The 27,910-nt window shown below is 42.0% G+C and overlaps 1 protein-coding gene across 4 annotated transcripts; it reads left to right on the plus strand.

Annotated features, from left to right (window-relative positions):
• The first annotated feature begins 156 nt into the window (after nt 1-156).
• On the plus strand, nt 157-27,862 carry krt222 (keratin 222). Of its 4 annotated transcripts, XM_082537698.1 has the most exons (10): nt 157-1,504; nt 1,727-1,930; nt 7,893-7,975; nt 12,292-12,445; nt 13,591-13,887; nt 17,494-17,619; nt 19,304-19,524; nt 22,273-22,493; nt 23,448-23,550; nt 27,306-27,862. In XM_082537698.1, exons 2-10 carry the CDS (start codon nt 1,727-1,729, stop codon nt 27,517-27,519), a joined length of 1,623 nt encoding a protein of 540 aa, XP_082393824.1. In that variant the 5' UTR covers nt 157-1,504; the 3' UTR covers nt 27,520-27,862. The 4 variants fall into 4 exon arrangements, with proteins under 4 accessions (XP_082393824.1, XP_082393827.1, XP_082393826.1 ...); XM_082537701.1 differs by lacking the exons at nt 157-1,504; nt 1,727-1,930 and adding an exon at nt 6,688-6,903; XM_082537700.1 differs by lacking the exons at nt 157-1,504; nt 1,727-1,930 and adding an exon at nt 7,018-7,510.
• Nucleotides 27,863-27,910: the final 48 nt, after the last annotated feature.

The following is a 27,910-nucleotide window of genomic DNA, read 5'->3' on the forward strand; positions in this document are numbered from 1 at the left end:
GCCCAAGAAATAAAACACAAGGTCGTTTAATTTCATGCACTTTTCTTACATCTCCTGCTCTGTCTCTGCAAACTTGCGATCCTTGAGACCTCAGAATTAGGGAGACATTCAAGGGGGGTGGGGGTGGGGGGTAGGAATGCATGTACATATACAAATTTTACAGTGTTTATTTATTTAAAATTATTTATTTAAAGTAAGTTAAATGTCACCCTTATTGCTGTCCCCCGGGGCACGTTCAAAGTTAATTTTTCAGAGCTGAAAGCAACGTTCATCTTTAATACTATGCTTAGAATTTTGATGCCAAAGGCAGTGCTGAAAGCTGCAGTAACCTGGGTGGCTGCTGTGGCTTTAAAGAGAGTTGACCCAAAGATTCGTAGGTAAACAAGCCAAGTTTCAGTTATGAATTCATGTGCAACAGGGTGGAAAAAAACACCTCAGTTTGATCTTTAGGGATCTGTTCATGGCAGTGAAGCTCTGTCATTCTGCTTGTGAGTTCATGTGAGTTCAGCTGATTTTGATTTTGTCTTACAGACATTAGACCCGCCCACCATCCACTTCTAACATGCACTTTTGAATCCTCCGTCGAGCCTTGTTTTTAGTTTTTTTTTCTTTTCTAGCTGTTACAGTGGCCCACCCAGTTGTTTTTACTGGGTTTATCCTCTTAAACATTGAGAGGAGAGAGTGTTTGAACCACACCCCACCTTAAAAAAACATACCTCTCTTATCATGACACATTAGCCATTTCCATGATATTATTGAAGTCTAAGATGATGCCGCAGAGTCTGTCCGCTGAAAGCAACAGAAAGCTACAAACTCCAGATGACATCAAGTAACTGCTTAAACAGTAGTTAAGAAAGCGTATCTGCAGTCCTTGTAACCAAGGGAATATAAAAAAACCACATAATAATATTTGGAAGAGAAAACCTTTGGCCCAGACAGCACAAACACATCCAACCAAGGCTGTCATTGAGCAAGTCTGCACAAAGAGTGAGAGAGTGTTCAGGGACACGGGCTTCACATTCATTACAGTGAATGTAACTTCTCATTACAGGACCATTCACACAAACACACACACACACTCAGGTCCTGTCACTGTGTCTCCCTGAACATTCCCTCCGCAGCTTGTGTTGCTGCCTGTTTGAAAGCAGATCAGTAATCCTGGATCAGAGAGTACAAAGGGACCCCAGAGCGTTGGTGATGCAAGCACTGTGTCCAGTGTCCAGCGGGTAACCACATGCTGCCTGGGAGGGGCCGAGGTGGGACAGGGAGGAACGTCCCTGCCGTGACTGACCCTGAAGACAAGCGAACGCTGATACCGGCAGGCCAGCCTGTCTGCTCTGTCTCGGGGGCCTGCTGCCGATGACCTGGGACACAGTGGGAAGTGCTCTCCAGCTCGCTGTGGAGGAATGCAGCTAAGCTGTGAGGAGTGGTGGACTGTGTGACCGGGCAAACAGCGTGACTTACATATACTGTGCTTCATTCAGGGAAGGCCACGTTGCTGCAGGTGAGTATCACTAGGTAAACATTTACCTTGTAAACGCCTTTGGCAGCGTGTGGGTTTCACACTGCAGAGAAAGTTGTAAGCTCTTGTGAACACGCGCCTGTCAGTCACGTACTGCCTGAAAAGTTTGGCCATCACAGGCACCACCAGCTGCGTCATTTGACTGTATGAAAATTTCACAGGCTCAGCAACTGCGTGTGACTGTAAACATTCGCTCTCTCTCAGATGTCCATGGACTCGCTGCAGGACTCCAGTCACACAATGTGGGGCCTGAATGCTCGCTTGAAGAGCTTCTTGGAGCAGGTGAACCGGCTGCAGGAAGAAAACCAGCGGCTGGAGGCTCAGATAGCCAGCTGGGGGGTCAGGAACACCGCGCGTTCCCAGGACTGGTCCAAACAGGAACAGACCGTCAAGGAGCTCCGTGCCCAGGTCAGATGGTATAAAGAGTTATGTAAATTTCACAGCTGTTTGACATAATTGTGGTGCTGCAGTATTATTTCTACTCAGGCTTTATAATAATCAGCTCAAGGCCATCTTGCAGCCACAGGAGAGGAGTGGGTGTGTATAATCAAACAATGAGTGCAGTAAAAACACAGCCTATTGTCTAGTGTAGTGTAGTGTCGATGACAGCTGGATGCAGCATCCTGTGAACAGCCTCGAACACATGTTTAGTTAAAGGATAGGATAGGTGGTTAATGGCACCCTGTTTTTAAGACCATCACACAGTTTGTAAAATGAACTGCCTTTTATTTCTGAAGTTCCTGTTAGGACTGCATACAAGGACCGCAAATTTAATCTGTTGTTGATCATTTTTAATTAAATATGTGAAAGCTAGATGTAACTTTGCTACGCTGCATGAATGTGGCAACAGTTCATTCACGGCTGATAAAATAATTTGACAACTACAAGTTAATTTATCACAAATATCAGGCCACAGGAATCAGATGAGTTACTAAAGGCTAAAGTGAAAAGCTAGTCGACTAGACAATGCTGCTCGTCGATTAATCGTGTCATGGCATATGACATGAAGTCACTGGAGAACAGGCATGTCCAAAGAAGGAAGGCTGCTGCTGTTGCACTGCTATATTCAAAGTTAGCTGTCACTGTGTGTGTGCACTCATTTCACCGACACATAAAACATGATTTGGTTATTATAGAATGTAGTTAACAGTTTCAAATAGCTCATAAACACACAGCAAGATTTTTACTTTTTATTTCATCTGCCAAACTCAGTCCAATGTTATAATATACCGGTAGTTATAATATAATATAGTCAATTCGCTTCCAGGAGCAACTCGAGACAGCATTTTGGGGTTAGTAGCTCACAAGTCAAGGTTAGCTAGTGTTGCTTAATGCTATTGACGTTTGCATGGAACAAAAACTTGAACAAGCGTAACGCTAACTTCAAAATAGAGAAAGTTGTGCATAAGGGCTGCAGCCGACATGTTTTTGGGGGGCGGGGGTTCGATCTCCTCTCAGTTTCAGTGCTCCTCAGCAAGCAGCTGAGCTGATGATATGATTACAAAACCAATCATCAACCTGAGGCCTAGGGTGTCCTGGTACCCTGTGCACTTATGGGCACCCTTATGTGCGAGCATGTTGTTCCTCCCAGTCACATAACTCCAGGTCACAATGTCATTGCCCTCGTGAGCACAGGGGTCCCTGAGTAGGGCAGATGGGGCATCTTCCAGGACTCCACTCAGGGACCCTACTGGGTACATTGAGATGCTGTTCAGCTTATAATCACTGCAAATTACAGGCACTGAACCGAGGGGATAAAAATATACCCACCCCTGCCTGCCACCTCTCAGTGTCAGTCCAACCGCTCCAACTAACTGGTTCCAAGTTGTGCACTGAGATGAGTCTAACTATACTTAGCCATACCCAGTATCCCTCTGCCTCTAGAACTACCTCACACTCCTTCCCCACCAGACAGGTGACGTTCCACCTACCCAAAGCCAGTTTCAGTCCTCAACAAGAGCCCAATCCACATTGACTGGACTCCTATGGCCCCTCCTAAATGTGATTTTGCTTTATTATGTAATAAAACAAATCATTGCAATTGTCCAATACTAAAAGCCAAATACTAAAGACTTGTATGTCATGTAGATATAAAGCTTCTGGTTTATTAGTTTTGAAACTGTTACGAAATCAGTTCTTTTTTATTCCTCGAGGCATCCAGAGACGGCACCGGACTCAGTAGTCATTTTCACAAAACCTTTATTCATCTTCATTCATCTTCAGTTAAGCAAGAGAAGGGGAGGCGCGCAAGGCCGGTGTCCCTCTGCAAATCTTCCACTCCTTTGTTTGTTACAGTCAGCTTTATAGAAGTGACCCCATCATAAAACCCCCACGGTGTGCTGCAAACTCTGTGTTTGTGTGTGTATGCACGTGCACGTGAGTGAGTGTGTGTGCGCGTACCCGTGTGTAAGTGTGAGTGCACGTGAGTGAGTGTGCATATAGGTGTGGGTGCGTCATAACAGTCAAAGCATTGTGTGTGTGTCTCTGTGTACATGACTTCCTGCCGGTCATAAAAGTAATCTCCTCACCCAAGCTACACTAAATTCCTCTACACAACATACAAAACAGAGTTAACATATTACAAACACTCTGCATCCACTGGGCCATTGGCCTCTTGTTGTCTTACATTTACAGATAAGCATGTGGAGAGTCTCCTGCAAACCTGCTTCTAAGTTATAACAATTATGAGTTTTTATTAAAGGTACAAGCATCAGCATCAGCAACCCCCAACTGTAGCTTCCTGTCTCCTTTTATGACAGGCTGACCCCCAGTCTCCATAAATTCCTTTCCCTCTACACAATTACACACACTCTCAAGCCTACAGCTAAACCAAACTAAAACACACAAACAAATGCTTCCCTCTTCCTCTGATCTATTGCTGGACCCTCTCATCTAAGCCAATTTAACACATTATATTCTAATAATTATTTTCTTGTACTCACATAATACATAACATTTTTTTTAGCTAATAATCATTTCAGGTAGGTAAAATGCTTTTAGACTTAGTTTATTATTATTATTATTATTATTATTATTTAAAAACTAAAAGGCATGGAATTTTGACATGTAGGACAGGGTGAACAAGTGGGTCTTCAAGGTCAGAGAGGTATGAAGGTGCATTTGAAGCCTTGTAGGTGAGCAGCAGGACCTTAAAATCTGCTTGAACCTGTCAAGGTAGCCAATGAAGAGATCTCAGTACAGGGGTAATGTGCTCAGATTTCCCAGTTTTAGTTAAAATGCGAGCAGCTGCATTTTGAACCATCTGTAAACCTCTAAAACTTTTCTTTGGTAGCCCAGAAAGGAGAGCATTACAATAATAAATACGTGAAGACACAAATGCATGGACAAGAACCTCTGCAGTGTCGCTTGACAAAACTTGTCTGATTATGTTTCTTAAATGATAAAAGGTGGACTTTGTTGTCTCTGTTACATGAGACCTGAAAGAGAGCACCATGTCGAACCACACGCCCAAGTTTTTTACCTTTAACATTAGTTATCATTGTAACAGCCTTGGTATCAACGAGACTAATCGAAGATGTTTTGCATACTGTGAGAGGGCTCGCCACAGATATAGAAAGATATGTCTTGTGCCCGTATCATTACGCTGCCACAGAGACCCACGATTGATGGCTGCCACAGAAAGAATGCGGAAGCGCTGAGTCGACGACTAACAGCAGTGATCTCCCATGACTCAACTGATGGTTTTGAGCTGCTCCCTGGATTTACTGTCACTTTCTTTACACCGTGCATAAGTAGGTGTCACTGACAGACACTAATTAGTTGTTCACATGTTCCCATGACTACCACAGACAAACTCAGCCAACTTCATTGTCTGAGGATCCAGGGAGTGCTTCCATATAAATGTTAGGGATTAGTTCTCTATTTATCTTCTTAAGAAGTGCTCAATTTAGTTACATCACAGGAGACGGGGCAGACATTACTCCATGATGTTGTCAGTCTCCTGACTCACATCCTCACCGGGAGTCTGAAGCTGGGATTGTAATGTTCTATCCATATAATGAGTGAAGCTTGTAATGGTGCTTATGGTAAAAAAAAAAAAATGGTGGAATAGTCGATGTTATCTTTGGCTTTCTTTCAGCAAGGGTGTGTCTTCTTTCAAAAGTTTTGTACTCATAAGAAAACAAAGGAGAATGAGGGCGTGTTAAGACTTTTATTTGTGTTTGATATAATACAAGGATCCAATGTTTTATACTTTACTTTGCTGTATTAAAATAATATTAGAAATTATAAAAAATTGTGGGATTTGATATAAATCCCTGCAGAAGGTGTATGCTAAATGAACTCTCCCATGAACAGTATGTAAACAGGATGTGCAAACTGGACCACTGATTGGCTTTCTGAGTGCAGAAGTGACATGAGGAGCAATAACACTCAAAGGATCGATTTTAGCTTTACCTGTAAATTAAATATATCAAGTTTATATTCAACAAGCTATATTTTGAGGTATTAGTGTAATTTATATTTAAAAAGTACAAAGAGGAAGGGCGTGAGCTGAATCGAGTCAATCGCATCACCTTTGATGTACAAATGCTTTGTTTTCTTCTGAATAGGCCTAATTCATAACAGTATCTCTTCAGAGTCTGTGTGCGTCTGATAATATGGGGATTTTGGCATGCAAAGTAGGATGGATTACAAGCATGAGGCGTCTATAGCATGGGTTGGGCATTTTTATAGCTCCTTTTTAATCTCACTGACCACTCAAAGTGCTTTAGATTACAAGCCACATTTACATTTTCACACAAAGTCATATTGCACTTTATTTTATGCATTTAGATTCTTTATGTACGACCAATTTAGAATCACCTCTTAACCTAACATGCATGTTTTTGGACTGTTTAGCAAGCCTGAGTACTTGTAAGCCCACACAGGGTTTAGGAGAATACCGGACCATCAGGCAGGCCGGATTATAAGGCGCATTAAGCGAAACAAAACAGTCAGATGAGTCAAATTTTACTCAACTCATTCTTCTTGCTTCCTCCACTTCCATACGGAGCCCCACAAGGGACATGGGAGAAAAAAAAATTAAGATGAACTTTTGCGAGATCTCGCAAAGGTAACTCGGTAACTCGGGATCTCGCAAAAGTTGAATTCCAGACATCACATATTTGCAAAAGTGCTCTGACATTTTCGGAGATATCTGTCTTTTGCGAGATCCCGAGTTAGTTTTGCGAGATCTCGCAAAAGTTCATCGTAATTTTTTTCTCTCCCATGTCCCTTGCAGGGCTCCGTACTTCCATACCATTGATTCATTAATGTTGAATTCTCTCGCAGCTGCTCTATTCCCATGTTGCTGCAGTATATTAATGACTAACCTCTTATTGTGGATGGATTATCTCAGTTGTTCTCCTGCCTGAAGTTTGGTCCGTTTACAGCATTCTGCCATGCAACTGCATTTGTTCGTAACCAACGGGAACCCTCACGTTAACTTTTACAGAGTGGAAAAAAGGTTAGCGTTTGTCCTCCAGTTTGTTATGCTAACATAGCTGTGTAGCTAGCGATCACGTAGCGCATCATTACATACCAGCTAGCCCAACTTCAGCAACCCTAAAAAAGTCACTGCTGTTTAGTTTTTTGTCTTCATTTATGTTGAAAATGATAGAAGAGCTGTAGGTGGAAACTAGCGAGCTAACTTCCTGCTAACTTCTGACTCCGTTAAATTTAATAAATTCTGTTTTCATGGATGCCTGGATGTTAAACTTAATTGTTACATCCAGTAAAGCAGTAACGCTGATCATTTTATTAAAGATGAAAGAATTTAGACAGTTTTTAACTCCCAGTGATGCCGCAGTGTTCGTTTGACCTTGGGACAGAAGTAGAAGGAGTTTAGGACCCAGATTACTCCGCGAGGCTCCTGACTACAGTAGCCGTGAGGCTCAGAAAATCTATCAAGCAGTGCGGCTTCATAGCTCACAAAAGTCCTACTAAAACATTGTTGACAGATTTTGAGCGCCGTGTACCACATAAAAGGTCAGTAAGCACAACCAGAATTCATACATCAGGCGCACCGGATTATAATACGCACTGTCGATTTTTGAGAAAATTAGGATTTTAAGTGCGCCTTATAATGTGGAAAATAACCAGACTCCACACAAAAGAGTCCAGAGATCACGAGATTCAAACCCAGAACCTTCTTCCTAAAAGTCAGCGGTGCTAACCACTGCCGCGACTTGCTCTCCCACTTTTTCCAAGTTTTGTGACTTTCATCTCATGATTTGTTTCTTAGAGAGCTGTAGCTTTGATCATGCCACCAGAACATGGAAACTGTATGTATAGAATCACCGGTTAGATTTTGCCTTGACCTCCAAATCTAATCACATCTTATTTGTTTTTTTGTTTTTTGCTTTGTCAGGTCGGTAAACTACTGATGGAGAATGCTCAGCTGGCTTTAGAGTCTGACAGCATGAAGTCCAGAGCGGCTGCCATCCAGGCCAGGTCAGCTGTATTTGGCTTTAATTTTCCTGGAAGCTCCAGTGCTCCTCTTCCTCAATCAATACAATTTTCTGATTATTAATTAGCATTAGGTATGATTTCATATTGCATAAACCTATTGCATGTATTGTATGTCCAAAGTAATCGGCCACAGTGGGCAAAAGACATGGTTTTGTTTGTGTACCATTGGTAGTTTTTACCAGATGACAGGCGCTAATATGGGATAATCATCACCAGCCAATAAAGATGTTTCAGTGTTTGAGGCAAAGCTGTTGAGTTCAGAATAAAAGACTTCCTGTTTTCATCCTGCTGCAATGCTTTTCCAGCTCCCCTTTTATCGCACTCAGGCCAGTTCCCGCTCCTGTGAGCCAACCTGCCTGACTTTGTGCCGCGTCGGCGCTTTCACTTATGTATTGATGCAGAGTGACACAGACACCCCCCCCCCACACACACACACACACACCACCACCACCATCAGCACCACCTCTACCTCCCTCACACACCTCCCGCCTGCTGTCGAATGTTAACCCCTAAAGGACAGTGGATGAAATACCTGTCTCTTCCTTTTATACCTCCACCTGACGAGTTTCCTGACCATCTGTCTGTTTATGATGCACTAGGATGACTCCAAGGTCTTTTTATGTCCTTTTCTCTTTTAGTTATCATTTCTGCAGCGCAATGACTCACAGTCATGGGGTGAAATAAAAACTTCCAGCTGATACCAGAGACTCCAGCCCCTGGTTAGACACTCACTAGCTATTCTTAGAATTGCTGTTTGCATTAGTCAATACTTGACCTTCGAGTGACTGGGTGGGGTTAGCCATATGTTTGTATGTGCTCTGATATTTTTAATAATGAAAATGTTTCCTACAGAGAATTTTTCTCCTGCTCTTTGTAGTTTATTCCAGGAACTGGATCTTTGATGTGGCTAGGGTAATGGAAAGTTTTGTGGTCTGATTTTATTTGTAATTATCCACTTTTAACCACTACATTGTGATGTTGTGCAGTGAACCATTGCTGTAAGACTTAGAGCAAGATTCAGAGATATCCTCAAGTATGTGGTTTGATAACAGAACAGACAGGCAAACTTAATGCTTTGAAGGATGTTTAAAGCTCACATACTGTCTCTGTGATAGTGAACTCTGAAGAACTCTGAATTATGGCATAAAGATCTCATATTCATAAAGATTAACATGAAATCATAAAGATTTCATATTAAAACCCCTTTTTGAATAATTTTTAGAATATCTGTCCAAGGCAAAGAAAACAGTATAAGACTTTGGATTCAGGAGAGAGACACTATCTCTACTTTTAAGATGAGGCTTAAAACTGGTTGCAGCAGATGACCCACCCCTCCCCTCCCTTAGCGTAGTTCTGCTGGAGGTTTCTTAAAAGGGAGTTTTTCCTCCCCACTGCTGCCAAAACGCTTGCTCATAGGGGGTCACATGAATTTTGGGGTTTTCTCTGTTTTCTTTGTATTATTGCAGGGTCTTTACCTTGAAATATAAAACACCTTGAGGCAACTGTTGTTGTGATTTAGCGCTATATAAATAAAAGTAAATTGATTTGAGTTGAAAGCTGTAGATAGGATGTGACTCAGTCTTTAAAGCTTGAAGGAAGCAACTACAGTTTGTCATGGCATTGAGTCTGTGACCCAGTGTTTTGTGTTTGATTAAGTTATATTCCTTGATTATTTGTTATTCATGGCTGGGTTTGTGTTTATACTATATTTGTTGTTCTATCTCCTAGTTTCGCTCACTGTGTCTTCCCTGTGTTCCACAGTGCATCATGTCAGTCATGTCTCAGTGTCTAGTCCGTGTCTCTGAGTCTGCGTCTCTGCGAATGTCTCATGCTTCCTGTTTTACTTTGATAGTCCTTGTCTTATGTTAGTGTATTCTGCTTTGCTTCCTTTGTCTTATTATGTCTGATTTGTCCCAGCTGTGTTCCCACCTGTTCACCATCCTCTCATTGTCCTGCCTGTGTATTTAAGCCCTGTGTCTTCCTCTCTGTGCATTACCTGTTGCATTTCTCTGTGCTCCAGGCTCCATGTCTCAGGTTGTTATGTTTTATGTCCCGAGTTTCTAGTCCCAGGCTTTTGTTCCTTTGTATCACTTTAGTTTCACCCAGTTTAGGTTTTGTTTCAGTTTAGTTGCTGCCATGTTCAGCTTTTGTTTGTGTTTCGTTTTCCCCACTGTAATTAAAGCTCACTCGCAATACGTCATTTGTCAGTGCCTGCACTTGGGTCCTTTCTCAGTTCAGTTCAATTAAATTTTATTTACACAGCACCAAATCACAACAACAGTCGCCTCAAGGCGCTTGATATTGTAAGGTAGCCCCTACAATAATACATACAGAGAAAAATCCAACAATCATATGACCCCCTATGAGCAAGCACTTTGACGACAGTGGGAAGGAAAAACTCACTTTTAACAGGAAGAAACCTCCAACAGAACCAGGCTGAGGGAGGGGCCACAGGGCCCTTCTGTGGAACTAGCTCCCTGTTGATTTTCATCTTTTGTCCAGTTTTCTTTCCGTCGAACCAAATGAATTGTGGCAGAGGATTTAACAGGTTTCTTTCTTTTAAAGGGGAGTTTTTCCTTCCCACTGTCGCCAAGTATGTCACCATGGGAGGTCGTCTGATTGTTTGGGTTTTCTCTTTATTATCATCGGGTCTTTACCTTACAAACGCACCTTGTGGCGATAGATTTGATTTCACGCTATAAAATTAAAGTTGAATTAAATTGAATTGAATTTACTTTTGTCTTTAAGTGTGAGGTGGGAGCAGTTAACTGGTTCCTGCCTGAGGATCTCGGGCCATGCACTGGTTGGCACAAGGTTCCAGTGTATTCTGGAACAAGGCCACAAAGAGCTTTAAGAGTAAGAAGCAAAATCTTGGAAACAATTGTAAAACTAATGAACAGCCAGTGTAGAGTCAGTAAAATCTGTGCAATATTTTTAGACACTTTCATTAGTTCCTGAAAAAAGTCTTACTGCTGCATTTTGAGTGATTTGAAGTCTATTGATCGATTTTTGATTAATAGCTTGTAAAAGAGCTTTACAATAATCTGTCCAAGAGGAAAAGCTGAGTGCTAAAACTCAGTGTGGATTATACCGACCCTCAGGTGGTAGTACCAGGGATCGGGTGACCTTATTTACATGTTTCTCAAAAATGCTTGTCGTGTTGTCATCGTCGCCCTCTTCTTCCTCTTCCTGCCTGGTCTCTTTAGGGATCATCTGTCTCTGTCTCAGCCTGTCACATCAACCTTCTCTGCGATCTTCCTCCATGTTGTCTGGACCAATGATGAGAATTTCTGGGGTGTTTTCTTAGTTTACTTTCAAATTGCCCTACTCAGTCATTTCAGTTGCTAAATTAGCTCGGTCTCGAGCCGGAGCGATAAATAAAACATGACTTTGAACATACCTCCGCTGCAAAATTGCCAGACTACTGGCAGATTCAAACCCAGATCCTTCCTCTTGTGAGGGAGCATTGTTTATCACTGCGCCACTTTGGACCCTGGCATGTCACAAACAGTGCATATGAGCATTTCACTCACAAATCCAGGATTAATCAAGATGTTTTTCACCAGATTTACAAGTTGAAATAAAAATGACACATTTTTAACCCGTTTACACTTCTCTGAAGCAGTTAACTGGAAAAGCAAAGGTTGAATCTTACAACACAGATTTCAATACAAAGGTCAAACATTTGATGCACAGTAGCGATCAAACCTCAATTTAAATGCTTGCCACAGTGTGAGCTGTGATCCTGTGGTGAGTCCTGAAGGTACTCCAGGTAGGCTGCAAGCAGTGATTTATAATAAAACACAAAAAGCTTTTGACTTTTTGTCATCTATAAAGTACCTTTCAAATGTTTTAAATTAGAAGATTATCTAAAAATCACAACTAATCAAACAAAAACCTGGAATTTAACTTGAATCATTATTCATTAATTTTAATTCATGTGGTGTCTTTCATCTTATTCTGGTGTGTTTATCAGCTTATTCCATTTTATTAAACATTGGCTGCACATGATCTGCTAAACTTCCAGTTTGAACTGAACCAGATTAAAGCAGATGCTACCCTGGACTGGTTTTGCACCAGTTAGATGTTAGCTGGTCCTCTAATCAATCATAAATTGCTCAGCAGGCATATTTAGTTAAGGTTGAAATTAGGATGAATTCATATTTTTGTAATGGCCTCAAAAATGCAAGTTTTCCCCCAGAAAACAATGTGAATGGATGCCAGGTGGTTGGTGTGTTCATGCATTTTACTGTTTAAATAATAAAACTAGGTCGATATGTGTCAATATCCCCTCGCAGGTGCGAGACCGAAGAGAGGAACACCAGGCGTCTGGAGGAAGAGGTGGCTCTGCTCAGGGAGACCAAGAGGACGGCAGATCACAGCAGCATGATACTGCATGCAGAGGTTCACCGCTCCATGACAGAGCTGCAGGAGATGCACCGGGAATTTGAGGTCATTAAATGTTCTTCTGTCTTGCCTTCTCATTCATTTGTCTTTTTAACTTTGCTCTCTTTTCTGTCCTCCCGTGCTTTTCCATCTGCATGCACAGTAGTAACTGTGTTCCAAAGTAGAAACTAGCTCACCCCTATAACTTCAGCGAGAACATTCAGGGTCCCTGGAGGCTGCAAAACTCAGTAATTCTGAGACAGAGTAGAGGAAGAAGAAGCGAAGAGGCAGGAAATTACAGTACCTGCATGTTTGGAGGAATGAGTTGACATTTTCTCGTTGGTGCTGGATTCAAACTGTCATCTTGTAGTGGCTGGAAAAGAGAGCAGAAACCAGCCCCTACAAGTCTATAACCAGTTTTCACACGTTTCCACTGCAAAAACATTGTGGTGCCAAAAAGCTGCCATCGGCATGTAACAAACTTAAGGCCTTTGAAGCCTTTATTGTCAGTGGCTGTGGAAAAGAGGTACATGATGAGGCACATTTTCAAGGGACTGTCTATTAACTGCATCTGCTGTCTCGATCTCTCACATTAAAAACAGGATGAAAAACAATTTCCACACAGTCTTTGTTTGTCCCTTCACTCTGACCTCCACAGATGTGCTCCTCTCGTGAACGCTACATGACCCTTAAGTGGTTATGATATATAAAATGCGTGTAATAGTCCTATTTAGATCTCTAATTATAGGAATACTTGTTATAATAACACGTAAATTATAAGTGATCTGTTCCAACCTCGACATAATAGTCCTGTAATGACTGGGTGTGCATGAGCACTTTTTTTCCTTGTGTGAGAAACAGCTCACAGTGACCTCGTCCGTCCCTCCTCCATCTTTTCTTTCCTCCCTCCTTATCTTCATTTTCTCATTCCTGCTGACTAATACTCCCCTCCCTCACTTTCAGGATCCTTTCGTGCACACACATATGCATAAATGTGGTATTGATCCCTGCTTACTCTTCCTCTCCTTGTCTCTCCACATGTGTTCCCACTTTTTTCTCCTTTGCATTTTACTCACCTTTTTCATTCAGAATTTATTTTAATCCAACTCTCATCTCTCTTTTTGTCTCGCCTGTATTTTTTACCATCCTTCACCCTCCCCTCTCTCTCTGCTCCCTTTCTCTCTCCCTCCCCCTGGTTGGCTGTTTTGCAGGCAGCCCGGGCTCTGCAGCTGCAGCGGGCCAGCTCCTGTGATGCTCTGTTAGCGACGGCCACGGCAGCAGCAGCAGCAGCAGGAGGAAGGGAGGAGGAGGATGGCACAGGGATGGAGCTCACCCAGCTCCTCGACCGAATCAGAGCGCAGTGCGAACAGAGCAGACTCCCCAGCCCGGGGGAGAGACACCTCGGCCTGGGCGCCATCTCAAATCCAGCCCCCGGCTTGGTCGGGCCTCCTCATGCTGGAGCTGGAGCAGCAGCAGCATCCAGAACACACAGAGGAGCCCTCAGCGAGGTACGCATCCACTCTTACACAATCTTCACTTGTCTTTTCTGAGGACAATGGTCCTGATCTGTGCCGGTCCGACACACCCTCAGGACCAACTCCAGGCTGTCCCACAGGCAGGGTGATGCATGTGCCCCGCTGGTATTTGTTGACTGGGATAAAAAGCTTGAAACCTCTCCTTCCTTGCTATATGGCCTGTTTGTGTGCAGATTGTGTGTTTGTCTCCTTTCTCTCTTCATCTAAACACAGTAGTGGTGGTCTGTGTGAATGATCCCTCACCTTCATTAAATATTTACAACCCAAAATACAACCTAAGCATCCTCATCCTGTGTCTAGTAATAGCAGCTTTGTTTTGTTTTGACGTTTCCACTCTTATTTTAGCTCAGCTGGCCTCTTTTCTGGGAAAAACACAGTCCAGAAGCTGTTTATTATTCCACAGCACCATGACTTTGGTCTGACAGCAACAATAAAGTGCCTTCACCAAGGGCTGAGAGCGACCACGGCACTAAATCAGGGCAGGTTTTATTAAATTCTGCTGTTTACATCAGACCCACTAACAGCAGCACAATGCAGCAGTCAAGAGCTGACAACACGGCAATAAAAAATCATTCAAAGATTCAAAGACTGCGTTTGGCTTGTTTCAGAGGAGTTCTTCTTTTCCTCTAATCTGTAGGAATTAAGGCAAGGGACGTTTGCGTAGCTAAAATGAATTGTTTTGTGGGGGTCGTGAGCAGTTAATATACTTTAACTGATTTATCAATACATGGACAACTGCTTCTTGTTGTCCTGTTATGTGTGGATGTGGACTCCAGAAGTCAGACTAACACACGGGCAGGTGGAAAACTCAAAGAATACCTTTAATGAGTACGTGTAGACAGTTCAAGGAAAACAAAGTCCAAAAGGTAACTAAATCCAGAAGGAGGAAAAAACAAACCAACCAGGAAACAGGACAGGAAGGAATAACAAATGCACCGACAAAGGACTGACTGGGCTTGTACACACACTGAGGGATATTGGGAATTGGACACAGCTGTAGGAAGCACAACAAATGGGGAAGATGAGACGAGGGGAAGTAAAGTGAATGCAAGGCACAAGGACAGATGACTTATCAAAATAAAAAAGGAGGTGAAATAAAACTGAATGGGGAAACAGACACAAATGAACACAATATGGGGGAATTACACAAAAGTGTGAAACTAAACTCTAAACTACCAAAAACTGAGAATGGAACTAAACTGAAAAATATATAAAGAACAGTAACCAAAGATTATAACCAGGAACTAAGGAACAAAGGAAGACTAAGAATTGCCAGAAGACATTCAGATAAAACATCTGGACTTCTTTAAGTTGCTTGAAGATGTTTCACCTCTCATCCGAGAAGCTTCTTCAGTTCTAAAGTCAAATGGTGGGGAGTCCCAGATTTGACCTGGTGGGGAGTCCCACCATTTGACCTTAGAACTGAAGAAGCTTCTCGGATGAGAGGTGAAACATCTTCAAGCAACTTAAAGAAGTCCAGACGCTTTTCTTTGCAAGCTCCTTTGACTACGATGACCTGGATGACTGAGAACCTTCACAGACATTCAGATAAAACAAAAATACAAAATCTATAAACTTAAGACACTCGGTCCGTTACCCAGGACCACAACTCCCTGTACAGCATTAGGAGCCTCTGTTTGTATTTTACCTGCTAATTAAACTAAGCCAGCAAAAATATTAGAAATTAGGATAGATTATTTGCCAAATATGTATTTGGCAAATAATCTATCCTAATTTCTGCAGCTCTGCCGAATAATTATCTGTTTTAGATCTTAAGTGCACACACCAGAGTTTACGCTCTGTGTCTACATTGTGAACTGCCTGGTTCTGGAGATTTTAGCTGAGTAGACATCAGCATTTGCTTCTGCACACTGGACAATCACTTTATGGTGTTCAAAGTGCCAAAAATGACATAAAAAGCGCAGCAGTAATAGGTTATTTCAGAGACAGTAATCTGGTTGCTGAAACAAAGTATAAAGAGCTCCACAAGACAGAAAGATAATATAATAATATGTAGGTTTAATTTTAGGAGGAGCTGTCTGGATACCGTGTAAGATTATACAGAGCAGCCTCGTTGTCCCCGGGAACATTTACAATGTTTACCTTATGAAACGTCAAAGTCTGAGTGCAAAATAGACTAAAGAATCCAAACCTCCATCCATGCATGACTTCTGTCATCACGTTCAATGACAGTAAAGCTCTTTAAGCTTAAAGGCGCCAATTGGAGTTGTCTCTGAACAAACAAAAGTTTATATTTAGATTTTCTTAAAAGCCTGGATTGGAATCGCAGCAGATGCAATTCAAGCTTTGTATAACTGTAATAATGTCAAGATGATGTCATATTCTGCAGTTTTCTTGCTACTGGAAATGAAGATGAAAAGACTTTCCATAGTGCTGTATAAGTGAGGAGAATGTGGTGCACTGATGTTTCACGGTATGCAAGCGTGAGTCTGACCAGGCAACGAACAGCATTATGCACAAATTAAAAACATAACAGGATGAAAAGAAAAGCAAAAACAGGAATAAGAACAAAAAACTGTAGAATTTTAAAAAATGTACCGCATACGAAAGCAGATCAAATGCAAATATTTACCCAAACACATGTCAACAGTATATAAAGCACACACATGAATGAGCTGTTCCAGAACAATAATGTTAACCCAGTGATATAATACACATAATAATTTAACTCCAAGAACAGATTTCAGCGTCAACATGCTCCACATATAACGGCCCCATTAATAACTCACTGATATGTTCTTATGTAATATAACACAACACCAACACAACCTCTTCTGTAAGAGTTTTTGTTTGGATTTTACTTCTAGTGCTTATCTTCTGTTGGATATAGATGATATATGTGTATGATGTAGGTGTCATATATAGCTCGTTTCAAGTGTATGCTCAACTTTCAAATAAAAATCTATGTATATGCAAGCATATGTAAGGAGTCCCTTTTAAATCCACTGTCAGGTCAATGAGCTGCTGATTTCAGCTAATATTGCCCTAAATGAATGTCTCCTTGAATAAAGATCTTTTTTTAAATTTGTTGCAACTGATAAATGGAGTCAGTGAAGTAACAAATTATACAGGAAGTATCTTGCGTAACTTTGTTTTATCTGTCAAAATATTGTCATAAGTGCTGAGACAGCTTCACCGCTCTGCTGCGTTTTAACGGGGCGAGGACGAAGGGTGTGAAACGCCTCACAGCTGTACAGTGTGTGGACAGCTGTGTGTACACGCTGTCTGTTTACCTTGCACTGAAACACACATCACCAAAGGCACCACCTGTGACTGCTTCGCCTCTGTGTTGTCTGACGGTGCCAGTGGGAAAAAGTACTTACTCATGAGGTGTGTGTGTGTGTCATTGTGTGAACAGGCCTCTGTTTCGTTTACATAGTACAGATATTAAACCCAACAATTGCATCTCATCAGCTACTTTACATTAACACAAATATGAAACCACTTGAGTGTGTTCTATAAGGGAAAACTAGGTAGTTGTGTGAGTGTTTGGCGAAGAGGGTGGTGGTGCTGGGATTCACACCTCTTTAAACATCTGGCTCCCCTCTCGTTGTGCAGGAGGAGGCAGCGTGGGCGCAGGTGAGCCTCGGCGGCGCCGCCCTGAGGGAGGCACGGGCCGAGCTAGCCGAGGCCAGGAAGCAGTGGCACTCGCTGCAAGTGGAGATTGAGACCCTACATGCTTTGGTAAGAAAAAACAAATATCTAAAGTTATCATTCACACTGTTAACACTGCTTCAACACCACACGGCAGACTGCCTGTGAAAAGACGACAATAACAAGAAAAAATACTGTTTTTGCGTAATGTTTCAATTTAGCAACTAAAGGGAGTTTTAATACATCTGTGCCAAGATATACATAAGGTTTCTATCTTTCAATCACAGATACTTTATTATTATTTCTTCATTTTCAGAGCTGCTTTCATAAACATTGTGTAACTGATTCCATAACTGCAATTCATGGAAAATCTAAGGAATGAAAACTGGAATAAAAAGAAGAAAGTTATGAATATAAAAAAACCTCATTCAGTTTAATTTCAGTTCAGTTTATTTAATTCCCAACTGCTGCTTTAATACAATTTTACATTATGGATGTGAATGAACCCACGGAATTAGAAAAAACCCTCTAAAGATCAGACAAACCCCTGTGAACTGTGGGTTGGCAATGGTGGGAAGGAAGAACTCATTTTTAACAGGAAGAAACCTTCAATAGAACGAGGCTGTCATGGTTGGCTGTGTGGCAGGCAGGCAAGCAGGAGTGGTGGACCCAAAATGCAGAACTCAGACACGGAAGTGAGACTTAAAGCGCAGCTTTATTGCTTGGAGAAACCTCGTACAAACTAAACTCACTAAAAGAAAATAAAGGTCGTAATAGTGGAACTGAGGACTGAAACACTAGAAAAGAAACACTAAACACGGAAGCAGAACACACAGCTAGTTGAAGGTACGATACTAACACAGAGAAACACAGGGCTTAAATACACAGACGGCAGTAATCAAGGGATGAGAGACAGGAGGGGAACACACCTGGGAGAAATCACAGCTGACGAGACAGGGAAACGTAAACTCAGCACACTCACATAAGACACAGACCTTCACAATAAAACAGGAAACTCAGACACAGGGAACCAGACAAGACGCTGAACTGAACAGACAGATTCACAAACAGACACCATAGACAGACAGAGATACAGACTCAGACTCAGAGGCAGACCGAATATAACACGTAGAACTCAAACAATAATAATCATCATAATAATAAACTAGAAAATGACAATAATAAACTTAAAGCGCTGGGTCACTGACCCAGGACCATGACAGAGGCTTAGGGAGGAAGAGCAGTCTGCTATGAACAGTTTGAAGGTGAGGAGACAAAGAGAGGAGCATAGAAAGACAAGAACAGCATAAAACAAGCATTAAACTGCTAGTCACCTGATCCAGTCCTAACTAAGTTTTTAGCCTTGTCAATTTGATACACTAGTTAACAAAGTGACCTTTCGTATGCCCACAGAGCAGCGTAACATTTCCTCTTCTATGTACAATGCTTTCTAGAAGCACCTAATTATTAAGACTGGGAAAAGAGTCATGACTTTAATTTTGCTGGTTGATGATAAATTAAAAAGCTGCACAGAATCCCCCTTAAATTTAAAAACGCTGAGTTTACCGTCGTCTAACCGCTCCATCTGGAGAGCTCTGAGCGCTAAAGCGTTTCGATTCATTGTTGACACTAAAGTTTTAAAAGTCTTGATATATTTAGGTGAATTTGTAAAATTGTTTTATTTAATATCGTTTTGTATTCACTGCATTCCTTTTTAAGAAAACAAAGACCATCAAGTCATGATCCAAACAGGTCTTTATTCTCTGGCGTCTAGGAGAAAGGCCTGGAAACGTCCCTCCAGCACACCCAGAGGCTCTACTCCAGCCAGCTGCAGGATCTTTCCCAGGTGATCGCTGGGCTGGAGAGCGAGCTCGAGCAGGTGAGGAGCGGGTTGGCCACCCAGCGTCAGCGCCACAATCAGCTTCTCAACACTAAGATGAGGCTGGAGAGAGAGATTGCTACTTACCGCCGTCTGCTGGAGCGCGAGGAGGGAAGGTGAGCGCGAGACAAAGGGCGAGGAATCTTAAAAGAAGACAGGAGGGTTGTTTGAGCTGGAATTTTGTTCTTCCTTGTCTTTACAGTTTAATGAAATGTCTTCCTTGAGAAAAAGAAAAAGATCGCGCATCAAGCAGCAGAGTCTGACAAACTTGGCACGCGCTTTAGTGCCGTGAGCAAGTTAGAAGCGTCATTGTCAGAAGTAATGCACAAAGTAAACAAAATTACTTCTTGTTTGTTTTCTTTAACTTGAGCTGTCAAGCTTTTATGAGTTGACACTTTCAAAGCTTAACCTTTATCTTTTGGATTATGTTGAATTTACCTGAATACAAATTCAAAATCCACAATAATTGCAAGTTGAGACGTACTCAGGCCCTGCTGTCCGCCCATACAACATAGTGGCACATAAACATTTCTGTTAAACTGAAATAAAGATGACAAACTCTCCGATTCATAGCCTGAAAATCCAGCTGTCTTTAATTACATGAGCTGACAGAATCCAGACAGTAGAGGCGTCTTTGTCTGGCTTTTTCTGCAAGCGCCAAGTTGTTTTATAGGGGAATATTCAGCTCACCTGACGGGGCCTTTAATTATCTCCTTCCATTTGGACGCTAGACTCTTCTGAGATGCTTCAACACATTTGCTGCATCAACCGCACTGCTGACGTTTTATAGCTAGGAGACATCACTTTGACTTTATGCCACATAGGTTACGGGCAGAGTGGAGTGCTGCCTTTGATTTGTCTCATCTCTTTAGATTAATGACGATGATGCAAGGACGGGCAGGACGCATATGAAATTTCTATTGTTTAGTCATATTTGAGAAGGGCGGCATTGAGTGGGATAAAACACAATAAAACAAGAAAAAATGAGAGAGCAGAGCATCTGCACGCATTAAAAACAAGTCTCACTGAAGCTTCAGCACATAAAACCGCTGAGGTTTGTGAAATGGGTATTTACCGAATAAAAAGCACAAAAGATGATTCTGAAAGGTCGCGCCACAATGCTTTTAGATCATCTGCTCAGTCCAGAGAATACATCACCATTGTCTTTTGCACCACACTGTGTTAATATCGCAGATGAATTGTTAAATAACAACAACAGAAGTCATGCTCGTGTGTCAGTGAGGTTGTAGGACACATTGCACTGTGCTGCATCATTTGGCTCCAACTGCTCTCACAACCTGAGCACACACTTTGGATGGTCTGTCCAACTCACTGTTAGCATGCTAACATCTGCCAACATTCACAAGTATGCAAAACACAAAGCAAACTTTTAAAATGATAGCGCAACGTTACCAACAGTAATGTCAGAAAAAGGTAGTTCTGCTGATAATAGTTCCCAAATTTCTAGAAACTGTGGCTCAGTTTCTCCAAACTCTGAATACAGACTGCTTTGTCAAAACTCCACACATCAAAGGCCTCAAAACAACGCTCTCTCTATTCAAACTGAATCCTCCCCCCAAAATAATACACACTGCTGTTCTATGCTTATGTCTTATAGAACATCAAAGAAACGCTCGTGTGGTAAAAACATCAAACCGTGTTTTAATGGCTATATATTTTTTAAACGACTTATTATAATTTCCAGTTCTTTTGATTCTCATATTCATCATCCGCCTTCCAAGTGTGACGTTACGTTCTTCATTTGTGCTCGTTTCACCCACTGAATTGTTCTTCCAGCGGAGTTTAAACAGGCGCAACATGAGCGAGGCTAATTGGCAACCAGGATGTTACATTTTGATGTCCGGTGTTCCTGCAGGTGAGCGAAATGTGCAGAACGATGACATCTGAGTGAGACCGGGAAATGGGGTTTGAGTGATGTTACTGTTACACTTCATGAGCTTCGTGTTTTCCAAATTGTGTGCATAGTTGAAAATGAACCTCCAATTTGTAAGATTGGGGAAACCTGCAGTCGGCTGAGACTGAAGAAGTCACTTGGATGAGTGACGAAACGTTTCTCCCACTGAAAACTCTACGTCCAGATGAACAGAATCAAATTTTTTGGAACATCTAAAAGCAATTTTTAGTACGGATTAACATCTGAGGATTTCCTTTTTGACAGCTCTAAGAGAGGTGCTGGTTTGAGGCCTGGTTTTATGTTTGCCACGTGCTTGCTCTTAGAGGATTGTTTGGTGGGGTTTCTTTACAGTATAAAGCACCTTGTTGTGAATAAAATTCCATTCAGTTGTTTTTTATTAAACCTGTTCATGTGTTTCCAGTTGGCCAAACTTGTTTAAATTGATACCTTTTTTTTGTTGCCTTTTCTGTGTTTATCCCTCCCACAGTCTTCAGCTAATCTGCTTTTCGTTTCACATTAGCATAAAGGATGGGAATTTCCTGGGAATTAAAATGACATGATGAAAGCAGATGACTAAGAAGCAGTTGGGGTGGTATGGAAGTATCAAACGACTTGAAAATTAGTAGTAACTTCAGGAAGTTATAATGGCTTTAATTGGAGACAGACCTCCTGCCTGCATAAACATGTATTAGCAGTCGTGGCTTCTACATTACTGTGGATATGAACGCAGAGCGGAGAGCTAACGACCAGCAGTCTGGTTACAACCATAGGTGCTGTATCCTTCATTCTACAGAGAAGCGAAAGTAAAGAACTGTGAACTCATGATATGACAACTTGGTGTCAAACATGGAAACAATCAGACTTCAAGGGATATAGTGCCGCCACAGATCCCTCCCGCCGTCCGAGTCGTACATATATTACACATCTTTACGTCTTCATGTGCCTGCAGATACATGGGTCGTACTGCACAGCCGATGGTTCTGCGGCCATGGAGGTCTTCAGTCGTGGAGCCAAAGGAGAATGGACTTGAAAATGGTTTCAGTGACCTCGCCGTTACTCCAGACGAACCCAAGTCAGAGCCCCTCCCTGACATACCTTCACTCCTCCCAACAGAAAATGGGCTGAAGAAAAGCATACTGTACAGACAGCGAAGCCTGGTGATACTCACAGGTAAGACACACATTTACCTCGCTGTGCGGAGCAAACCAGTCCCTCTTTGATTTAAGGTGTCTCTCATACAGTGTGTCATAATTAAATGAGCCAATGTGACACATTAGGCCTTGTGCTGGCCCATGTGTGAGCCACCTCTGGCAAACCAGATCTGGGCCACCAAAGGGCCATCATTCTTTGCGGTATGTGCAAAGAATGTGTAAGCATATTGTGTGGGCCAGATCCGGGCCATACCAACTTTGCTATGTGGGAATAAGTGTTTTGTCTGCAAAATTGATGAAGCTAACAGAACTCGATAGCGTTACAATTTAGCTCTCCAACCCATTTCTTTTTAATTATGGTGACTTCTGGCTCCAGAAACCAACACAGTAGCTTAAATGCTAACACCAAAACCGGCAGGTAACGTCACAGTGGCTATGTCCATCTTTTATATACAGTGTATGGGCCTCATCAGAAAAATCAGCTGTGCAGCACTGAGTGGGACATCTCACATCATACTGACAGAAAGATAGCCACCATGTAGCCGCCATTCCTCCATTTTTCTTTTTATTGAGCCAAAACCCTTAAAGGGACTTAAACACAGGACACCAGGCAGGCAGACGGGGAATACTACAAGAGATGTCAATGGACTCTAATGTACAGGGAAAAAATAACAAAAAGCTCTGCAAATATACTGCGGGACATTTTGATTACTGTATAAATATAGAACAGGCAAATATAGAGTGTAACATGAGCCCGGTGTTATGTTCAGCTTCAAAGGAGAGGTTCAGGTAATTTCCATGGGAACAAATGATATGTAAATGTCTTTGGGTCGCATCGGTAATCTTATTTTTTGGCCAAAAAGCTGACGTCTCATCATTTCGGTGCATTCCTCTTTATTGATGGAAAAGTAGTGACACGCCTACTTGTTGCAGTCATTTCTTATTATGGTTTATCTTTAACAACTTCTCGCAGAGCCAGAACTAGATAAGGACTTGCCAATCTCCACTGTGAAGACTCAGGAGATCCTTCAAGGCAATGTGGTGCAAGAAAGCGCGGAGGGTCACGGCACCATTGAGTAAGTATTGATCGCTGTGCTCCCACTTGGCCTGCAGTCAGTGCTTCTGCTTGAGTGTGAAACCTAGGCATTTTCTAATAGTAACCGCTAATTACATCACACAGATAAATCCCTATTGCAAAAACATCTTACTCATGTAATCTCCTGAAGCTTTAACACATTTCAATTAGTCTTTATATTAGTTCACAAGCATGCAGTCATCATACTCCACTCCCCGGCGACGTCTAGGCGAACAGAAGAATTACCTTCACACATCGAACGAGTTAGGAGAAACAAAAACATTTCCCATGAGTAATTCCTCACTGGGTTGCATGGGAATTCTCCTCCTTTAATGGCCTGTGTTTGATGTGGAGGTACTCGCCCGGTATGCATGCTTCAGGGCGTGACACCTGTTATTGTTGGACGAGACATGGGTGGAAATCTTTGTTCGTGCTTCAGGTATTACCAGACCGAGACACAGCCACGCATACACACGTGCATAATGTCCTCAGAGAGCCGCAGATGCAAAGAGACGCAGTTGCTCTGCCAGCCCAGCAACTATCGGTCATGTCCTCACACTTTCTCCTGAGTGCGCTGTTGTTTGCTTCAAAGATCCTGTTATTTTCTACATTTTGCAGGTGACCGCGCTTGCCCACATCAAAGATGGACGACCCGTGTTTATTATTTTGTTGTGCTATTGCTGGGAGGGCCTCTTGCATAGTTTGACCTTGTTATTTTTTAATTAGACTAAACCTCGCCCTTCTTCCCTCTCTAAAGATAACAAGTAAGAATGCACCCTGCTGACTTATGTGTGCATATTTGATTGGCAAATAAGATTAGGCTGATGTCAGCAGCTGACTGTTGTGTCACATTCCAGTTTCATGCTGGTTAAATGTTCGAAACATTGTGTGATGAAGAGCTGAAAGACATTCCCACAAAAAATGGAAAAATGAACAAGAACTAAATAAAACTGTCTGTTTAAACTAATCAACTTTGTCAGGAGCAAAGGAAGTGATCGCAGTGATGTGGCAACAGCAGAGAAAGTCAATGACATTCAGTGACTGAAAGTGATGAAGGGTAAGATAACTACTGGCGACAGCTACCAACATCAGGAAAAGTGACTGATTGATATATGACGGGCTGTTGATACATTAGCGTAACCTAGGTGACCAGAGCCTGAAATATCCACTAGTGTGCGGCTCTTAACTTCAAAGCAGTGCACAGAGCTACTCCCTGAGTGAGGCGTCTGTCTGCAGTTACTGAGCAAACTGGTGTTTCGTCTGTAACTGCAGACTTCAAATTACTAGTATACTAGGAGATAATTGCCAAGACATTTTTAGATTAACAATCCATCAATCAATCACAGTGAACGATCTACAGACAACTATCACCTGATGTCTTTCACCCTGCTTATACACTGCCTTTTAGTGCATGGCTAATTTGTTTGACCTTACATAGAAGCTCATTTCTAGTCCAGGCAGACACTTGTTCCCAGCAGAAAAGCTCTGACAAACCTGCTCCATACTGCCTGATAAGACCAGACAGCCAAGGACACAATTAGGGAGTAGCTGGTCAAACAGTGAAGCAAGGGGCTGCTAGGAAAAAAGAAAAGGTGTAGATCAAACACAAAGCTGCAAGCAGAGTAAATATTACATTTCAATCAGGAGTGATTATTTCCATCTGATGTGGGAAAAGCAGCAGCGAGGTCCCAGCGAATAAAAGAGTCTGCATCAGTCACAACAGACGAGAGATGGATGCAGATGCAAAAGCAACCGTGGGCAGGCTGAAGCAATTAAAAACATATGATCGGCATGGGATATCTGGGATCTAGGTGTAGTGAATTATTATTATTTTTTTATATGTGCTGGTTTCTTTTGTTTGGTTTTTGTTTTGTTTATCAAGACGAGCCCTCATCACTAAATTTGTTTTTCACTTTATCCAGAACATCTACAGATTTTAAAAGAGATCAGGCTTTCTCCTGGCAACCCATCCAAACAAGTCATACTTGTTTTGTCTATTTCTAATTGAACTCTCATGAACCTTAACATTCAAGTTGCTAACTGAGGCCTGTGGGGTCTAAACTGGAGCTTTTGTGTTTTTTGCAGTTTCTCTGAGCACTGCACGTCCGACCTCGGTGTGGATTCGCTGCGGCGTCCACTCCTGGGAAAACGGACAACGTTAATGTTTTCCACTTGTAAAAGTAGAGCAAAGGATTTCACATTGTTTGGAAATGGTGTGATAACTTTTCCCAGAATGATGGGCACCAACGATTGCTTGTCTGAGATCATTGTGGGCTTTCTTTGTCATTATGTTAACACACACATCATTGCTCCAGACCATCAAACTGTCAAAGCCTCTGCTTTTACGGCATCACTCACAACTGTGTTTGTAGAGGTGCTGATGATTAAATCAAGTGGATTTGATTAGCAGTAATGGGCTGTTACTTGGAAGCAGTCCTGTGAAAACTTGTCTTGATGCATGCTCAATCATCCAGGTGAGGAGGTCCCAAAAAAAATCTGTTTATCTGGATGTAGCGTTTTCAGTGGGAGGAACGCTGGTTTGTCTGGGGAGTCAAGGAACACATTTACATGGAAATCGAGGAGGAGGCCTAAGGGTACATCTTTCACCATCTTACAATGCTGTGAATGGTGAATGGTGCATATGACCATTGATCAGTGGTCATGGCAATTTACATATTAATGATCATGAAACTGACCTCACAGTGTTGCTGGTTTCAGTCATTATGCAGATGTTCTGTTTATAAGGAAACCTGCAGTCAGCAGAGACTGAAAAGTCACTTGGATGTGTGATGAAACAACATGTCCAGAACAGAATCAACTGTTATTATTTTAAACCAATGTCAAATAATTTCCCTTTACTTTTGCATTAATATGCATTCTGAATTGTTTGAGTCTACCCCCGAACGTAAAACCCATATTTTAATAAGCTAAAACGACAGAAACGCTTAAACCATCAAAACTAAATAAAACTGACATGTTAAAATATTAAAGATGAAACTGAAACTATCGAACCCACTTTGGAAACCATCTGACACAAAAACAAACCAAAACAAACACACATAAATGTGCAACCTCTGTGTTTCAGTTTTCTACCACTCTGTTAGTTGACCCCGTTTCAGCTGTGACACACTTTAAAGTGCAGTAGTGGGCTGAGGCAAGGTCTCTCTCTCTCTCCCTCCCTCCCTCCCAGACAGTTGTATCATTATGAATGTGCAGACAAATTAAAGGAAGCCCCAAATAACCCTTAGCATGAGAGGATCCAGAGGCTCTGTTGTGCAGTTTCAGAGCAGTTTGCTGACACGGCTTGGGTCTACTTGTCTCTTTAAAAATGAAGGGTCACTGTAAATCAATGGAAAGCTGATTGACTGTCTCCCAGAATATCAAAAGCCTTCAAAAATAGTTTGATGAGGATACAAAATGATGTGTTATATCATGATTAAAATACAGAGTGAGGGCGTATCTTCTTTATGTTTCACATCATGTCTTATCAAAGGCTACATCTAGGGCAATTCAAGCTCAGCACATTTTAGCATCAGCGCTCTCCGTCGCTGCCCCCTGCAGGCTCTATCTGTCTCAGCAAGGATGAGAATGAATGAATGACACTTAGATGAAAAGACAGATTTTCAAATTCAAAGAGAAGATGAGTCATTGTACAAACAAAAGAAACGCAAAGAGCCCGATAACGTTTTTCACAGAATCTGTTTACAGTTTGCATATTCACCGTTTATTACCAACATCTCCAACGTCTCTCACCAGGACAGAGAAGATTGATAAGGTGATAAAGCAGTGGGAGGGCTCCTTCTTCAGGGGGAATCCCAAGCTGAGGAAGAAGTCCGTGTCGCTGCGCTTCGACCTGCACATGGCCGCGGCGGACGAGGGGTGCGCCCAAACTAAACAGGACAGCCTCCCCGACGTGGAGGTGCGTCTCATCATGAAGAGATCCCGCAGCATCCCGACCATCACGCAGTAACTCGGTCACCGTTGGGCCCGAGCTGACACTGGTTTGCGGTAACAGAAATAACATTTGTGCCACGACGGTGGGCACGTTACCACCCGTCACCATCGTGCTTAATCTGAATTTTAGCTGATGAGCTCCCATCAGATCTCATCTTTGACAGGACGATCATTAACCATCAGGCTTTTGTGGTGACCATTTTTATAGTGTCAGAAAGACTTACAGTCATTACTTCACAGAGGATAAGTATTTAATATGTAAAACATATTTCTGCGTCATCATTTTAGATGAAGAAAAGCTGTCTTTGAACACTTTGTTTCAGTTAGGTTTCACTGGATTAAAGACATCATAACAATGACTCTGCTTAACTACAGCATTTAACCCTGATTAGCACCTGGTACAGGAA

Source organism: Aulonocara stuartgranti (genome assembly GCF_965226115.1).
Source record: "Aulonocara stuartgranti genome assembly, chromosome: 6".
Taxonomy (NCBI): domain Eukaryota; kingdom Metazoa; phylum Chordata; class Actinopteri; order Cichliformes; family Cichlidae; genus Aulonocara; species Aulonocara stuartgranti.

What these genes read in the sequence shown, in the direction of transcription:
- krt222 (XM_082537698.1), top strand. Translation starts at nt 1,727, where the DNA reads ATGTCCATGGACTCGCTGCAGGACTCCAGTCACACAATGTGGGGCCTG. An exon ending in TTGAGACCCTACATGCTTTG is followed by an intron (nt 17,620 to 19,303) that starts GTAAGAAAAAAC and finishes TCTGGCGTCTAG; the next exon opens with GAGAAAGGCCTGGAAACGTC. An exon ending in AAGCCTGGTGATACTCACAG is followed by an intron (nt 22,494 to 23,447) that starts GTAAGACACACA and finishes AACTTCTCGCAG; the next exon opens with AGCCAGAACTAGATAAGGAC.